Here is an 18,828-nt window from a genome sequence, read left to right as displayed (position 1 = left end):
ATCGAATAATTCGATTGTTGCTATTATGCTGAAAAACAATCGATTATTCAATATTATTACTTAGCGCGCGGGTCTGTGGGACGAATGAATCAAAAATCATTGCGCAATTAAATAAATAAATAAAATAAATATACTTTTATTACAGTTGATTTAGATTTTCGATGTTCAATTCAATCCAATATAAACCTCATAAGAAAAGCCCAGAAGAATCACTCAGTGGTATAATCCGCTGATTCTGAGTTTTCTTAGAGAGAAATACTCAGAGTTTCTTCATCAGAAACGTGGAGATCCGTCGGGAGAACCAGGGTAACCGACATAGCTCAACGGGTTGCGAAGCGGAAGTGGCAATGGGCAAGGAGCATAGCTAGATAACCGGATAGCCATTGGAACCCCAGGGTGCTAGAATGGCGACCTTGCACCGGAAATCACAGAATTGGAAGACCCCCTTTAGGTCCTTAAGCAAAACCTAAGCGTGTAGAGTCCCAATGTCCAGCTGTGGGCATCTATCGCTTGATCGTGCAGTCTTGGCCAGTAATATCCATTGCTTGTCATTGAGATAACAATGCGCTTTTGTTATGTTATATAAGTTACGATCAAGATTAACAGGGCTCTCTCCGTCACTCGTTTCCACTCGTTTCATACAATCGTAGTTCCAATTTCATTTGAATATTAAGCAACCAAAGTCCATGAAATTTTGCAGACATATTCTAGAAACTAATATCTGTGTCTGTGGTGTTTTAGATTTTTCTAAAAATATGTAGTTTTAAAATTACAGGGGCTCCAAGATTTGTATGAAAATTTTTAAGACCGCGTTACTTTGAAACCGAATATTTTAACAGAAATCTGGAAAACCACAGACATAGATATTACTTTCTAGAATATGTCTCCAAAATTTCATGGACTTAGGTTGCTTAATATTCAAATGAAATTGGAACTACGATTGTATGAAGCGAGTGGAAACGAGTGACGGAGAGAGCCCTCTTAAGTTTGATAATATTTTTTTAATTAAAGCCTTTATCTACCGTAAAAATATTTATAAAAACTTAACTCTTATCTACAGATGAACCTGATTAAAAACACAAGATAGGTAGATTTTTTAAATTAATTATGCCATGTAACTATAATGATAAAAAAATATTGCTTTCCTAAAGAACTAAGAAGGAACCAATAAAACAGATGCATTAAAAAAGGTTTTTCTTTATTGACTAATGTTTTAACATCATAGTGTATTTATGTATGTGTGAAAAAACAGGTACAACTATGCCATATTATGTGATCCCTCACTGTCATAATCCGACGCGATGGCGTTCTTGCACTACTGGAGAAAGATGGTGAAGGACCTGCTACGTGCTAAGGTCATTCATCACACTAATATTATAAAGGCGAAAGTTTGTATGTGTGTGTGTGTGTGTGTGTGTGTGTGTGTGTGTGTGTGTGTGTGTGTGTGTGTGTGTGTGTGTGTGTGTGTGTGTGTGTGTGTGTGTGTGTGTGTGTGTGTGTTTGTTACTCCTTCACGCAAAAACTACTGGACGGATTGGGCTGAAATTTAGAATGGAGATAGATTATACTCTGGGTTAGCACATAGGCTACTTTTTATCCCGGAAAATCAAATAGTTCCCACGGGATTTTTAAAAAACTACATCCACGCGAACGAAGTCGCGGGCATCAGCTAGTATTACATAATTGTAAAATAAGTATATTACTTACTAGCTTATAACTAGCTAGCATGTAAGCTAGTAAGTAGAGGTTGAATTTTCAAAAATTCTTTCGTAGCGGATGTCTACTTCATATTAGCTATTTGCGAAATCTCGAAATCGAACCGATTTTAATTTATTTATTTTTTTGTTTGAAAGGTGGCTTGATCGAGAGTGTTCTTAGCTATAATCCAAGAAAATCGGTTCAGCCGCTTGAAAGTTATCAGCTCTTTTCTAGTTACTGTAACTGTAACCTGCACTTGTCGGGGGTGTTATAAATTTTTAATTTACACTTGTTACTCAAACTGACGTATCTCTAAAGTTGTTCCGGTGATCTCAATACTATAAGGAGTATGTGTGGTGTTCAATAGTAATGCCACTTTTAACAATTTTATTCAATTGCCGCAGTCCCTGTTGAACGGGAATAAAGGACGGGGACGACAGGACAAGTTTTTAATAATTTTATTCAAATCCCGCCGTCCCCGTCAACGGGGACACGGTTAGCGGGGACAACGGGACAAGTTTTTGATAATTTTATTCGAATCCCGTTGTCCCCGTTAACGGGGACCGTTAGCGGGGCCAATGGGACTACACGGTATCATGTCCGTTGGTTATCTATTTTCCTGCATGTGCATTCCTGCAAATGTACAAGGTGTACAGATTTATTTGGTTTAGCGGATATAGGTACTAAAACAAGCGTGTTGTTTCTTTCAGTTCATTTTATTTATTATTTATATTACTTAAATATTATTTTTAATGAGTTGAATTCAGAGGTTGCTAGTGATCCAGGGGGCGAAGGAGGTGACTCGCGCGAAGCCGCCAGGGTGGCCACGCTCGCAGCCGTCGCGGTGTCCAAACGACGTGATACCGATCTGGGAACACAACAAGAGTTAGTTGTAAAAAAAACGGTCAAGTGTGAGCCCGACTCGCACAGATACGGAACCCTAAAAATCACCCCGGACATGTGGAATGCATTCCGTCTATTGCGCGCAAGCAAGGAGGTGGTAGTGATGAATATGTGACAAAGCAGAGAATTTTCCAGACATTATCATGCAAAGATCATCATCGTCAAACGTCAACCTATCATCAGACGTCAACCGATCATCAAACGTCAACCCATCGTCAGACGTCACCCTATCGTTAGACGTCAATCCATCGCCAGCTCGCTACTACCCCCGACCCCCACTCCCAACCTCCCAACTCCTACTTGGGAGGCCTATGTCTTAACTACTAGGCTACTACCGCTACATTCTGTTAACTTCTCTGTAAACTTGGTTTATAAAGTGTATTTTCAGCCTCAATGGCTCAACGGTTTAGGAGCAGACTGAAAAGGAAAGGTCGGGCGGTTCAAACCCCACCCATTGCATTATTGTCGTGTTGTTCCTAGCACAAGCTTTACGCTTAGTTGGAGTAGGGTAATATTAGTCAAAAAAGAACTGACCAGAAGGCGGCTGCTGCCAGTGCCGATGGCGAGAGGGCCGCCAGAGTCTCCGGGGCAGGTGCTCTGGCCGTGGGTGGTGGCCGTGCAGATGGTAGAGTCGACCACAGTGGCGGTGCCGTAGGTGCGCGCGCACACGGCGTTAGTGATGATTTGCAGGCTCGCTTCGTGCTTAGCTTGACCTTGGGTGATGGGACGGTCTGAAAAAATTATCAAAAACACTGATGAAAAGAGAAGAGCACGAAGAGTATCACTGAGATATGAGTATGAGACTGACGAGGCTCGCTATAAAAAGGCGCTGGATCGCGATGAAATTAATTATTACGTGATACCAATTTAGTTGTTACTTTGGCAGTAACCTGATGTACCTATAAGTAAGTGAGATAGTCTCACGGTCAGGACACGCAGTCAGGAGGTAACGACAAAAGAAGAAGAAAAGGAAAGGGGGTTCTCAGACTTTAATGGAACTTCCTACCAGGTGAGATTGCAGTTAAAGGTCACAGTTGTCATCTGAAAAAAAAAAAGAAAAAAAAGAAACTCAATACTGACTGTCACCATTAGCGCCGAATCCCGCAGCGACGGCCCACGCTCCGACGTATTGGTCGTTACCGGTAGCGAGGGCGATTGGCTGTATGTTGTCTGAAAGAGCATTACAGCAAATTAAATACTTTTTTTTAAAAGCGAGCAAAAGAGCTGATGCGTCAGCAGATTCTAAATAGTTACCGCTGTCCATGAACATCTGCAGCATCAGAGGAACCAAACCCTCTTGAAGAGTTGATTTACAGAGGTAAAGAGGTAAATTTAGAGAGGTAAGGGAGAGCCCTTGAATAGCTCCTTATTGCCGTATTGAGAAGAATAAACACCGCAGATAGAAGCTAGTTTCACAATATGCAATTATAAACCAGGAGGTGAAAACATAAGTTTTAGCTGTGTATATTTATTTAGTTGTATGTAATAAACATTAAGTTCGTTATAAGTGCTCTGACAGGCCCGGGGCTGCAACATTACCAACTTCTGAACGCCGGATGCTTCGGAGAAAATTGGCCAAGCCTAGGCTTAAACTGGTTTTGATTTCATCCGCAATATGGTAGCCACTAGACCCACGGGTTAATCAAAAGTTGTACTCACTGGTCAAAGCAACGTGGGGCAGCATGATCATAGCAATATCGTTGTTCAAAGTGAGCATGTTGTAGTTGGCGTGCGTGGACACAGAGCTGGTGCTGACTCTGGTGCCGCCGGAGAAGAGGAGGGTAGAGCCCAGCACGACGAGGAATTCACGAGCCTGGTTGATGCCGTGCCTCCAGCAGTGAGCGGCCGTCACTGCCCTGGTGTTGGACAGGAGAGACGAGCCGCAGACCGACTGTCTGTTATTTGTCAGGGTAATCAGCAGACCACCCTAAAAAATGAAGAAACGAGACCTCATCAAACCACTCGCAGAGAGCCACTGGATTCAGGCGGTGCAAGACAATAATGGTAATGAATGGATATTATTTTATTATACTGTGTTTGAGAATAATTGAACCTTGTTACTGCTTTACGAAACCGTAGTACCTCAGAGGAGCCAGAAACCGGCGTCAACATCCTTATGAGGTTGACATCAAATCAACTCACACAAAAGTCAAAACCTTATTGCTAACTGAAACTATTTCTGACATCAAACTGTTTTTGTTTTCTGCCACGTACATCTGAGTAAGAGAAACTAATGATTTTCTAGGTTCCAACCAATATTATGCGTTACATTATGCGTGGTTGGAAATAATGCTAAGGCATTATTTCCACCACCGGGCTTTGCCGTTAGAGTGATAATTAGCCACAATCGTAGTCTCCCACCAGACCAGACCAGGGTCAAATTAGAAATTAATAAGTTCCTAAATAGTCCCTACTGGAAATCGAACCCGCGACCTCCCACTTACGGCTTATCACAGCGCTCTCCACTGCACCAGAGAGGTCGTCAAACGACATGATGAAACAGGATGGGCTCAATGGTTTTTTATAATTTACAACTTACCAAATGAGGTTGGGATCCAAGCCGCGATGGCTGTCCACCAACAATTCTGGAGCCGTCGAAATCAATCGACTGCTCCATCATCCAGATGCGCTTGGCCGCGGGGATTCCGACTTCCTCATGGTAGTCTTGGAAGATTGGAGGGAAGCCCACGTCTGCCGCGACCGCTGCCACCACACCGAGGATAACAACAACCAGAAGTTTCATTGTTGGTGATAGAGTGGTCTGCTACTTAGTTTCTGTGTCTCCAGTTTATATATTATTTAACATTTTATCTTATCTATATTAAAGGCAAATCTTTAATAAACATCTGTAATTTAATCAAATCCTTGTCTCAAAATCTGATAAAACAATTTTGGTGTTTTTGGAGGACTATGATACCTAAAGATACAACTGCAATGCTCACGCGTCGTAATTATATTTTAATCCATTGATCAATGATAATACGTATAATAATGATTGATAACGATGATCAATGATAATATAAGTGGGAAAAACCAAAGCCAACCAAAAAAATAAACCAGTAGCTCGATTCCGTAAAACCTGCATCAATCATTATTACAATCGCAATTGTTGTTATTGGCTAAATTTATGGTATTCTTGTTGCAACAATGAATTGTAGCCAATAGTGAGCGAGCGTCAACCAATCAGAGGTGATTGCGATCGCGACATCGTAGCTGTCGTTCTACCGCAATCGATCTGCATACTATGATAATACATGTATATGTGGAGCGTGCTATGTTGGATGTCTCTCATAGATAAAATCCGGAACGAGGAAATTAGGAAAAATAACATGACCCACATACCTATCTTTTGGATTAGCAACCGGAAGGGGCAGTGGGCAGGTGAGTCATGTATGTTACAGAACCATCGGACGATGGAGCAGGCGCGCTCAGGAGTGGCGACCGCATATGGTAAATGTAGTGTAGGACGAACTCCAGTCAGCTGGGACTTAGTTCGACTAAAAGAAGTTAGCAGGAAACGAGTAGATGAAGCAAGTAGACCGCCATGTTTGGCAGTGTGGTCTCGATAAGGCCAGCTGTGGGTGCGTGCAGGTCATAGACCACTGCGGGCTAATTCATTGGCTTTTCTTGGTCTCTGCTTTTTCGAGAGCGTGCCATGTCACACGGTTCTCTGTAACTCCGCTTTCGTCATCGTGCTGTTTTTAGGATTCCGTACCTCAAAAACGAAAACGAAACCCTTATAGGATCACTTTGTTGTCTGTCTGTCTGTCTGTCTGTCCGTCTGTCCATCGTGTCTGTCAAGAAACCTATAGGGTACTTCCCGTTGACCTAGAATCATGAAATTTGGCAGGTAGGTCTCATAGCACAAGTACAGGAATAAATCTGAAAACCCCAAATTTGTGATTACACTAAAAAAAAATGAGTTTTAATTTTAAAAGTAAGATAACTGTACCAAGTGGGGTATCATATGAATGGGCTTTACCTATACATTGTAAAACAGATTTTTATTTATTTTTATTTTTAATAGTTTTCGATTTATCGTGCAATATGTTGGAAAAAATACTCGAGTACGGAACCCTCAGTGCGCGAGTCTGATTCGCACTTGGCCAGTTTTTTTTAATAAAAAGTCTAAATTTGTATAACCTACTCAAACTCCAGTAAAATCTCGACAAAATTTTGCACATTAGATAACTTACATTCTGGAAACTAAGTTACTCGTAACTAGACTAAGTTGAGGGCAAAAGTCTAATATATCCAATATAATCAATACGTACGTAAGTATATTGTACTCATTGTATTCATATTCGTAGTAAATGATATAATCTTTTGATAAAGTTATTAACCTAATCAGTAATTAAAATAAGCATTTACCTACTAATCACCGGGAAAACCAATATTTTTGTCACGAGTTGATAGGCCATTTTGAATCCAGCTGTGAAAACAAATAGACAACATGATAATGAATCCGTCGGTCTGTCTGTCCGCGGGCTGTAAGTACCTCATGAACCAGGGACAACCCTCCACCTCCCACCAACCTCTCGGTTATATTGACCGAATCACGGGAGGGCGCCCGTTCAGTACTTGCTCTTGGCGTTTTCCCGGGGCACTTTCTTGACTTTTTTAGGGTTCCGTACTTCAAAAGGAAAAATGAAACCCTTATAGGATCACTTTGTTGTCTGTCTGTCTGTTTATTTTATTCAGATACAAGTTATAGCCCTTGACTGCGATCTCACCTGGTGATAAGATGCAGTCTAAGATAGAAGCGGGCTAACCTGGAAGGGGTATGGCAGCTTTTATCAAATACCCCTTTGGTTTCTACATGGCATAGTACTGGAACGCTAAATCGCTTGGTGGCACGGCTTTGCAGGTGTTACTAGCCACGGCCAAAGCCTCCCACCAGACCAGAACAGCAATTATAAAATTCTAAATGCTTGCCGGGAATCGAACCCGGGACTTTTCGGCTCCCACTTAATAAGACGACAGCTCTTACCACTGCGCCAGGGAGTGTGTCTGTCTGTCTGTCTGTCTGCTACCTTTTCACAGCCCAACAGTTTAACAGATTCTAACGAAATTTGGTACAGAGCGCATTTTGCAATGCGCCTTCGCTTAATATTATAGCAATTGTATAATTCAGACACATCAAATAAAGTGACCATTTTGCTATAATCTAATCTAGTAATTATATAATTAAATACACAGAAATCTAACTCTTTAAGATTTTCTTTCACATAGACGATAAAAAAGGATTTTCAGAGAAGTGTCTTGTAACAAGTATTACATTGAAACTTGAAACTATTGGATTTCAAGGGACAATAATTTATTATAATCAGGTAGAGGCTTTACTTTCGATACCTATAGTACGCGACAGGTTGAGATGGCAATCGGAGGACGAGCATCGGGTTAGTGCGGGTATGCGGGGTGTCCCCACCGCGTTTGCCGTCTCGACCAATCGTGTGCTACTTATCACTATCCCACTTCGATTGCCAGTGCCGAGTAAAGAGTATGAGGTCGGACGACAGTCAGAATTTACGTAATTGCTATCATATTTGATAAGGCGCTCATTTTTATAGCTATCCCACTTCGACCAACAAATTAGAGTGACCATGGCGTGGTCCAACTTCCCTTTCTCACTCAGCAGTTGAAGTGGGGTAGTGATAAGGTAGGTAGTAGGTATTGGAAGTAAAACCTTCACTTCTACTAAGTGATGTTACCATAATACGCTATTGCTCTGATAATAATAGAAGGCGCTTTGCAGATGTTTAAAAATTGGTTCACATATTATTTTCTTGACCCAGCGTAGTATTTATAATATATCAGCCAGACAGTTTCTCCTTTTACTATGGCTATATATGTAATTATTATACATAACTCAAAGTACTTTATACCTACATTATAAATAGGTATTACGGAAATGTAAGGAGCAGGAGTTTAAAATAAAAACGTTTTTTTATATAAAATTCAACAGTATAATTATTAAAATTTAAATGTACAATATTTACAAATTTACAACTACATACTAGATACGAGAGCGCCTTCACAGAAGGCATAATATTCAGGCACTTAATGTTAACTCATTAGTCTTTGAGACGTAGTACACAAAACTCAGATACACAGTTCATAAGGACACTTTCATCATACTCTAGATACGTGCAGAGGTCTCTTGTAGTAGGGGTGATGAGCTCTGAGCAAGGGAGGGGCACAGCAGGGAGCCTTGCGCGGCGGACAGAGGGCCTTGCGCCACACTATGGCGGACTTCTTCGACCACGCCCACGCTCCTGCGGCGATACCACAGGACAACCACAAACACATGGACACACCCCGCGACCCCGCTGTTACCTCAATGTTCCCCGCTTCCAAAGCAGCCAGCAACGCTAGGTTCGTCTGCGCTTCTCTATTCCTAGCTTCAATCACACGAGCGCCAGTCGCTAACGCCGCTAAAAACAAGTAGAGCAAACCCCCCGCGGCCGCTCGAGCAGCTAATCGCCCGACCCTCTTCGCTCCTCTCGAATCCAGCGCACGCCGCACTCTCATTATACCAGGACACGCGCCGATAGCTAACGAGACTGAAGTGATGAGGAGAGCACCTCTCGGGACACCGATCAGCGCCGCAGCCGCTGCATCCGATATACCACAAGTTCCAGCCAGCTCGTCAGCAGTCACTCGTCGAAGCGCTAAAGCTGCTGCAGTCCACGCGCCGGCCCAGCCCCAAGCCACAGCATGGAGATACGCCGCCGCCCGCTCCAAAGCTTCAGTGGACCACTCGCTCGCCGCCGTCAGATACCAGGCTACACACGCGTTAGCAAACCACGCATCAGCGGCTAACGTGAAGTAATAGGTGAGGGAGAAGAACGCGACGCAAGCCGGTGTCGCTAATCCGTCTACGGCTAGAGTGCTGCCCGCGCAAGAAACCGTCTTCGCTCCCAGCCAGCCTCGTGTGACATGCGCCAGGGCGACTATAGCATGGCACGCAGCCATCCATACCACCGGTCTTTCCGGATATCGGTATCTCGAAGGTTCAGCACAGAAGGTTATTAGTGCGAATAAGGTGGATAGTAAAGAGAACCAGGCGAGCGTAATCATCCAGATTTCGACTGTTCTTTTGTTCGTTTGGGCGTATCGCGCGTGTTGGCCGCAAGCGGGCCAGCACTCTCCGGTCGGTGCCCTGGTGTGGGCCGGGGGACACCCGGATTCTCTCAGCTCCTGTTCCTGAAAGGGCCAGGGGGGAAGCGGGTGAGGCTCAGGATCTTCGATCGCGTTGGGTGGTCGCATGCACAGTCTTCTGTCTGGACGGAGAGGGAATGCAGAGCAGTCGAGCTTGATGGTGCTGGGCAGTTCTTTGATCTCTTTCTTGCAGTCGTCGACGACCTTCTCGCAGAGCGCTCTGCAGGCGCTGACGGAGCCCGACACCTGCTCGGAGCACAGCGGAGCGAAGGCCGAGCACAGCAGGAAGCGAGCGTGCACCGAGCATTCGCTTGTGAGGATACCCGCGAACGCACTCATCTGTAACAAGAGAAAACATCACGTTAGTATTGAATTGCAATCAAAAGATTTCACTCGAATAACAATGCGTTAGAGGCGCCTACCGCGCTATCCAGTGTTAGTGGTTTGGTTCTCATTGGAATATTAAACCAATCAAACTCAATGTATGTAGAGTAGATATGTTCTAGATATTATGTTCAAACTACATTTGTCTGGACCACGCTACGAATAAGCTCCTCATAAAACAAGGTCCGGGCGTCAGATGTTTGACATAAGGAAGTCGGCCAAGAAATCTTATAGCTTCTACGAAAACCTAGTTATCTAGCATCTATAATAATTTAAAGATAGTTACAGTACAAAGGAAAATACACTGGATGAGTAGATGTTCCGTAATCCGTTTTATAATAAAATCTATTCCATAGTTTCAGTTTACTTTACGCTCAAATATCAAATGTTTATCGTAGCAAATAAATAATGCAACCGAGTACCGGGAATCCGATAGCTCAATGGATTAGTTTCCTAGAGTAAACAAACACCGCTAAAGAGCTTTGAACTATTCAATTCTACGTAGTCTTTATGTAAGCAGATTAAAGTTCATGTTCATATTGTAATAGTAAAACGGATATGTGTATCACAATAGGTACCCCTTTTTTATGTGATCCAAAGACATTTAAAACGAGTGCGCAATAAGCAAATGTTGGTTAAGGCAAAGTTTGACTATGATTTTATCAATATCTATCAACGAAATAATACGAATAAGTTGATTCAAGTCAAATCTTCTAAGCAAGCACAGTCCAACTTAGACCCTAAGACCTCATCATCTTTGTCGTCAAAGAAAAGCCTATTTTGCGATAAAACTTAAATTGTTAAAGTTTGACAAAATTCTTTATAGAAAGGGGTAGGTTTAAAATATAAAAATTTAGGGGAAAACTGTTATAATAAGTATATGAAAATATAGGTTGGACCTATTGTATTCTCCTGGAAATATTATAAAATCGATTATTTTCAAAATGACCTAATTTTACTCAACAAAAATTATTCGTTACACTAGCTGCTGTGCCCGCGACTTCGTTCGCGTGGAATCAACGCGCTTTATATAGCCACGGACGCTCAGGCGCGAGGCGTGCAGTAGGTACGTACTCTGTACCTACGATAAAAATGTTCGCCGTGATTCTATAAATTGACATAACTTTTTTATTTATGAACCGATTGACATGAAATAAACACTAAATGTTAAGTGAAGCTTACTACAATATATTAGTGAAAACCGTATCTAAATCGAATAAGCCGTTTCTGATATTATCGTGCACAAACACAGACAAACAGACAAACAGACAAAAAAAAATTAATTACAATTTCGGGTTCGGCATCGATATAATAACAACCCCTGCTACTTTTTTTTATATATTTCCATTGTACAGACACCACTTTTCTACAATTTTATTATATGTATAAATTAGAGTTAGTTACCAGGTACTATATGGTATAAGTATTATTATAAACTGGCACGAATAAAGGCTAAAAGTATTGTTAACATTTTTACAATGCTTTCAGCAAAAGTACTTTTTAAACGGAAATAAAAAATAATTGTAGAGTTGAGATCTCAGAATAAATAAAACTACGTTGAAATGCTCCCCTTCACGAAAATATTTTGAAGTGGTGCCGACATACTAAACCTTTTTGGAAGGCAAACACGCGTGTTTGTAGTAGGTACTTTGTACACAATTGTTGGCTCAAACGAGGCTTTTTGGTAGAAAAAAAAACTAAAAAAATGTAAGCATGCTTTAGTTCGCAGTCAACCTACCGTACAACAAATCTATAGAAGAATTGTGCCCGGATAAAGCTGTTTACCCATTCCTTATCTGGAACCTTTAATAAAGGCAGGTTTGACAGAATATAGCCATTTTAATGTAGTTTGTACTTAAAGTGGTTTTTTAGAGCTATAAATTACAAAGGTTTCAAAAAACGTAGAATGGTAATTAATAGTGATATCTTTTGACAATTATACGAGTCTGCAAGTTAAAAAGTGTCTTACACAATAATAATATAAAAGCTTATCACAAATAACACCGGTATAGAAACTATTAAAGGATTTATAGAGCATTTCTTGACTATTAGATATACCTACAGCTTCCCTACAGCATCCAAATTCAAAGTTAGCGAGTTCCATCTAGAAATGATCGTCTAAAACCGGTTTAGTCGCCAAAAATAAGAGTCTAATTTTCCGCTTGTTTGGCGACTAAAACTCCTACCAGAACAATATTAGGATAAAGTAATAAATTATCATCTATGTATGACTCGTATTGTTAAGTTTACAGGGAACAAGATTTTTCAAAATTAGGCCACTGAAAAACTTGATTTTAGATTTATGCATATATTAGCTATCGTGATTATAACTGGTATAGATACATCGGTATCGATTGGTAAATAAATCGTTGTAACATGGTCTCAACTCTCAAGGCACTGCATCACTTAACTTAGGAGAGATTCTTAGTTTACCGACCGCAATAAGGTATCTACCGCAATTTTTGATACTGAGGAAAACTAGAAAAGAGCTGATAACTTTCAAACAGCTGAACCGATTTTCTTCGATATAGCTAAGAACACTCTCGATCAAGCCACCTTTGAAACAAAAAAAAAACTAAATTAAAATCGGTTCATCCGTTTAGGAGCTACGATGCCACAGACAGGTACACAGATACACACGTCAAACTTATAACACCCCTCTTTTTGGGTCTGGGGTTAAAAAACACGTGCTAAGACTAACGCACTTCCTTCGCCAGATGATAAAGGTGTCAGTTTCGCCAATGATTGTGACTGACAAATACCTAACCTACCATCTATTGAGATGATACATATCTGCATGACAAAAGTCTTGATTCGTCCCAGTGAAGTGTGATCTTCACACTATAATATTGTAAAGGCGAAAATTTGTCTTTATGTGTGTGTGTGTGTGTGTTTGTATGTTTGTTACTCCTTCACGCAAAAACTACTAGGCGGATTTAGCTTTTTGGAATGGAGATAGATAATATCGCGGATTAGCACATAGGCTACTTTTTTCCCGGAAAATCAAAGAGTTCCCACGGGATTTCGAAAAACCTAAATCGACGCGGGCGAAGTCGTGGGCATCGGCTAGTTCATTCATAATACACGGGATTGTCTGATACAAAACCTATAACAGCCTTGGACGCTCAGATAGATATTATCTAAGTACTTTTTGCAATCGCAGTCATGGATTGGAACTTGGAAGCCAGTTTACTCATAATTACCCGTGCAAATCTAAAACGAGTCCTTTCCCTCGAAAAGGTTCTTCAACCGCACATTAGTTTCGTCGGCCTCGCAAAAACACAACAACTTCGTCCTTGCCTTTGTTCGAGGCAGTCGCGAGTTTTTTAGAGTTCCGCACCCGAAAGTGCCAACGGGACCCTATTGCTAAGCCTCCGTCCGTCCGTCTCTCTGTCTGTCAGACGGTTGTATCTTGTAAACCGGAATAGATAGTCTTTTAAAGAGATGAACTTTTCCCAGAGTGTATATTTCTTGCCGCTATGAAAACAAATAATAAAAATTTCATTATAGCCGCTATAAAAATGTGTTATTTCTCGTACCATTTGTGACACGGAACCCTTTGTGTGCGAGTCCAACTCGCACTTGGCCGATTTTTTTGGAAGCCCCTGCCAATGCCGCGAGCCGTGCTTTGTGAAGTTTGAAATGAATTGACGTAACTGGTAGCCACTTGAAAGTTGGAACCAGTTTTGGTCTCATTTTTATTTCGCTAAAATCTTGATTTTGATGTGACATTAGAGATTTTGAGTGAGGCACTTAGAAAGATTAATAAATATCTAAGACGTCTTCGAACGCTCCCAAATCGCAATGAAGGCCAGTGTGTCCAAGGCAAGCTAATAAGATCGATAGTTACACATTACAACTGATTCTGCGTATTTAAACCTGAATTTGCGCCTTACATTTGAACATGAATATGGAACATGAATAAAACAGTAGTTTTGTCGAGCAAGTTTAGTTACTTTGTGCATCATCCCTCGCTCTGGTCATTTAATTCGTTCACCAAACTAGGTTGCCTGTAAGAGATTGCTTTATCAATAAGGCCGCCTTAGCACCCTCTTGTTATAGATTCTTCTGCATCTTTAAATGTTTTCCGTATTTATGTTTGTGTGTGCAAAAAAGTTTTTCTAAATAAATACTTTGGACTTCTAACCGAGCAAAATCAGCATACAGGAGTTTTAGAACTCCATACGACATTAATAAACAAAGTTAATTTATGTCTTGCCACTCACGGCCCAAGCTTAAAACTTTTAACAAAGGCCGGGGGACGACAAAAAATTAATTACCGGTGGCAACCGAAAATAGCCGAGTACTCCGTCCGACGCCGACAAACGAGTGGCTTTGATGTCTCAAACAGCTGAGCTTTTCAAAATAAACAGACAACTTTCTGTTGCAATGAGCCGTAGAAACATTAAAGAGGGTTATGCCACTTTTTCTTGTGGAACATAATGTTTCGCTGATCCGTGAACGTTACTTTAGTCTGAGAAGAGAGAACATTATGCACACATATTTCAGAATTCAGATGCATAACGACTACCTACATGATAAAAAACAAGGTTTATTGATTGGGAAGACTTTAATTAGGTAATTAAATTTAAATACTGCATAACTGCAGTATACTTAGGTAGGTAGCTACTCACTAAAGTATTCATTAAAGTACAAAATAAAGCGCGGGAAAACATGGTGATCTTTTTAAAAGAAAGTGTTGCCCATTTTAAAGTTTTCTCCTTTCTTTCAGACTTACACATAATTAAAGTTAACTGGAAAAATACTAAACTTACTAGAGCTTATCACACTATCCGGATAATCTAAAGAAAATCTAGTTTTGCTTCAATACAGTTACCTAACCTTAACTTCACACGTCAATTAAATTATTTACGAAGTCCTCAGGCGGCGGGCTTTTATCGTCCTATCGCTAAAGCAACAAACAAAAACCTGCACGACAGGACGTCACACTGAACGCACGAGTATGTGTGTACGATTTGTCATAGAGGGAACTGTAAGCACGTCACTCTACAGTGCGCTTTACACATCTTTATGTTATTAGCATTTCGTAGTATCGGGCCGGGCTCACTACTTTACGTAATCTGAGGGTTTAGTTATCAGAGAGAGAGAGGCATAAGAGATAAGAGTTCACGTGACAGAAAGAAAGGCGTTCAATCAATTTTAGGCCGCAGTTTTAACAAGAATGCTATTCATTTATATATCTTTGCATAGTATAGCTTTTGTACCTGTCAATGGTGTTAACACCCTCATACCTTGTGTTAAGCATTCTCTGTGTTGCAGGCTTTATTTCACATGTCTATTTCCGAAGTGCTCGGTCGGCTTTCATCGTCCTATCAGCCTTTTGAAGTTACGCGTCGCTTCACACCAGTGCTCACAAGTTGCACGTATCTAAAACTTCCTTTAGGTACAAGTTTACAGCTTGGAGGAGCCGCGTTGTACCCCTCAGCGACGCGCATTGTGTGTGTTGCAGGCTTTAATTCACATGTCTATTTCCGAAGTGCTCAGTCGGCTTTGATCGTCCTATCAGCCCTTTGAAGTTACGCGTCGCTTCACACCAGTGCACAGTGCTCACAAGTCGCACTTATCTGAGACTTCCTTTACAGCTATTAAACTATAAATAATAAGTGCCAGTGGTTGATAATATTTATGTACTAACCTGTAGTCTGTACCCGCAATTTCGTCCGCGTGATATAATTTAAACAATGGACTTCGTCTGTGTTGGTGTTAACTGGCGGGCATGCTCTGCCTTTTTGGAGTGTTTTTTTTTTGTTAAAACTGACTGGAAAGCGCTCTAAGGGGGTGCCGTGCGTATGTCGGTGAGCGCCGGCACAGACGGGGTCCATACTTGTATAGTTTAACTAACTTGTTACAAATAACTACAAACTTGACTTGGCTAATCTTTGTAAAGCCAGACGAGAGAGGAAAAAAAAATTAAACAATTTTAACCACTATATTAATAACGGTATCTTTATGCCTCTAAAGGATAATGTAACTGGCTATACTATATACACAACATTTTAATTTGCACATATTACAGACGCGACTGCAAATCGAAACTGAAATCGAGAGGAATTTTCAAAATCGGATTGTTACTTCTCGAAATTACCTAAGTATACAAACTCCAAGTTAACTTTTGCCTCTTGTAAATTATTATTAATAGATATTACAAAGTTTTTGTTAGCATTTTCCTTACACTACACCCTGTATCACACTAATATTATAAAGGCGAAAGTTTGTTTGTGTGTGTGTGTGTGTATGTTTGTTACTCCTTCACGCAAAAACTACTTGACGGATTTGGCTGAAATTTGAAATGGAGATAGATAATATCCTGGATTAGCACATAGGCTACTTTTTATCCCGGAAAATCAAAGAGTTCTCACGGGATTTCAAACCTAAATCCACGCGGGCGAAGTCGCGGGCATCGGCTAGTAATTTAATATTATAACGTGTTTCGACACATTTTAAGTTAAGGTAGGTAGAGGTGTACCTACCTACTGTTCTTTTCTTATGAAATCTACTACTACCTTTGTTCCAATTATTTTCTATAGTAAAATTACGTTGATTACATAAATTCCACTCGCTGTTCCACTAAATCCTCGGCAGGTGTCCACTTTCACTGTTATATCATTTCATTACCTACAACAAGGTTTGTAATTGATCATGTAATCATATCTGCTACGTTTTGTCTACATGCATGTCTTAGATAAGGAAATGAGAATGAAAGTGTATGTCATATTCATACACGTAATATTATATTATACTTAATATACAACTTGCTATAATTAATTACTAACGAGTAATGCCTCACTTGTGCAGCGATGCGAGGTAGGTACCTAACTACGTTCGATTTCAGGCCACAAAAAAGATTCCGACGAATTCAGAACCTCCTCCTTTTTTGAAGTCGGTTAAAAAGTCTAAAAACTAACTATGTATTTTTTCCGATTTCCAGTAGCAAAAAGTTGGATTTTTTTTTTTCATAAAATATCTTTAAGCAGGACTTGTGCACTGCTATGAAACTGCCAAAATCATGAAACATTTGAAAAAAACAAGAAGGAATATGAGGGTTTTGGGAGTTAGGGGTAAAAAACAGGTTTGATCATTGAGATAAGTTTGTACTTGACCATGCTTGATAAAAAGCAATGCTGAGTTCTATATTGGAGCGCGCTTGCCTTGAAGATGGCTTTACTCTTCCTTGAAGATTATTAAGTGGTATTTAGCTTATAGTTATAGGCAGGTAGTTACAGCGAACAGGATATTTATTTGTCATCGTTTTCTGCGTAACTGCTAAGAGCGCCGTACAAAAAGTAGATTACATCATTGTTTACATAAATCATGGCATGGGAAACCATATCCGAAGTAGCTCACGTCATTCACGAATCCCCATAAACAAAATGAAACAGTCAAATCTTTATACAAGTATTAGTAGTTACACTGATTAATCGTAGCACTACTATAAACAAATTCTAGTATAACACAAAGAAGTACCTATAGACAGTTTATGTTATAAATTCTAACCCTTCTTTAAACAGCGGGAGAGTTATGGACGTTACTAGCTAAGACTACCGAAGATAAAAATATAGACTAACCCAGCCTAACCACGAAAAGACAACAAAAAAGTGTTTTTTTTCTTAGGTTTACGTGAAATAGTATTTCTGTAGTAAGTAGCACTAGCAACCTATTTAATATTTAATAACCATCATGATAATCGAGTGTTAAATATAAATCCTGAATATTATTCTTCATTTAATTACCTATAGAATTAATTAATTTCAAGTCGTAATTTGAATAATAGGCAGTTAATTTATTTAAGTTAGATCTGTGGAAATAAATCATATGAAATATCCTGAAAAACTACATATAATATTGTGTATAAGTCTATTATTTAATAAGTAATCCGTAAACGAGTTTGCAACACAAAAGAACGGTCACGCCGTCACGCTCACATATTATTTAGGTATATGTATTTATTTTTGCTACTAACCTTTTTTAAAACGTTGGGAAATGCGTTTACACATCGGGGAGAGCAACCTAGATTAAGCACTTGACTAATTAATTTTCACGATGCAGCGAATTTATTCAGAAGTATACTAGAAGTATGCTAGGTACTATTGTAATCTTAGCTTAAATTGCAAGGTCTAAAATTTTTGCATGTTGCTGTATTCTCTTTAAAACGCAGGTCACTCTCAGAAAGGATCTTCGAAAAATTCATCTAAACGGAGCCAGAGCAGTTCAGCCAGAACTAGCAATAACAAATAAAGCATGTTGTCGCTTGCGAAGCTTGGCAAAATATGGCAATACTAAGCAGTCGTTAGAAGTTTACAAGTAAATTATCCGCGCTGTATTCGCGGTCGGTACCGGTTTTTATATCAAAATGGTTGGCGTCGAGGCCGGTGAATTGTTTACGCGGTGGTTCTTTGATGTCTAGCTGTAATTAGGGTTGTCGATCTGAGTCATTAGAATTAAAGCATTGGTCAAACACAACGAGTGACGATAGCGTGTTCATCGAGGCTACTAAAGTGTCAATAAACTACGTGTAAACAAGGAATTTTGGAACGTGGTTTACACTGCGGAGCGCGCAAAAGTCACGCTGCTGCCTCGTTCTTTTTGACACTGCTTCATTGTCCTAGTGTTTATTCGGTTAAAAATTGTAAACACGGGCCACAACCGAGTAAAAAAAGTTAT

The 18,828-nt window shown here is 40.2% G+C and overlaps 2 protein-coding genes across 3 annotated transcripts in view; both read right to left on the bottom strand.

Annotated features, from left to right (window-relative positions):
- Window positions 1–2,398: 2,398 nt before the first annotated feature.
- LOC123873734 (collagenase-like) lies at window positions 2,399–5,511 on the bottom strand. Its single transcript, XM_045918755.1, has 5 exons — window positions 5,141–5,511; window positions 4,261–4,528; window positions 3,682–3,771; window positions 3,136–3,332; window positions 2,399–2,566 (listed from the first exon to the last, which is right to left on the bottom strand). The coding sequence occupies exons 1-5, from the start codon at window positions 5,342–5,344 to the stop codon at window positions 2,462–2,464; spliced, it is 864 nt and encodes a 287-aa protein (XP_045774711.1). The 5' UTR covers window positions 5,345–5,511; the 3' UTR covers window positions 2,399–2,461.
- Window positions 5,512–8,549: 3,038 nt separating this feature from the next.
- Window positions 8,550–18,828, bottom strand: part of LOC123873719 (frizzled-10-like) — a 36,197-nt gene continuing 25,918 nt past the window's right edge. For both annotated transcript variants that reach the window (XM_045918727.1, XM_045918726.1), the window contains exon 2: window positions 8,550–10,101. In XM_045918727.1, the coding sequence (XP_045774683.1) occupies window positions 8,734–10,101 (1,368 nt within the window). In that variant the 3' untranslated portion in view covers window positions 8,550–8,733. The remainder of the gene's footprint in view (window positions 10,102–18,828) is intronic.

The sequence above is a fragment of the Maniola jurtina genome, chromosome 17 (assembly GCF_905333055.1).
Source record: "Maniola jurtina chromosome 17, ilManJurt1.1, whole genome shotgun sequence".
In the NCBI taxonomy this organism is placed as follows: domain Eukaryota; kingdom Metazoa; phylum Arthropoda; class Insecta; order Lepidoptera; family Nymphalidae; genus Maniola; species Maniola jurtina.
Note: the sequence above shows the minus strand (reverse complement) of the source record. Positions and strands in the feature narration are given on the sequence as shown.

What these genes read in the sequence shown, in the direction of transcription:
- LOC123873734 (XM_045918755.1), bottom strand. Translation starts at nt 5,344, where the DNA reads ATGAAACTTCTGGTTGTTGTTATCCTCGGTGTGGTGGCAGCGGTCGCG. An exon ending in GCCCCACGTTGCTTTGACCA is followed by an intron (nt 3,772 to 4,260) that starts GTGAGTACAACT and finishes ATGCTCTTTCAG; the next exon opens with ACAACATACAGCCAATCGCC. An exon ending in CTGGCAGCAGCCGCCTTCTG is followed by an intron (nt 2,567 to 3,135) that starts GTCAGTTCTTTT and finishes TTGTGTTCCCAG; the next exon opens with ATCGGTATCACGTCGTTTGG.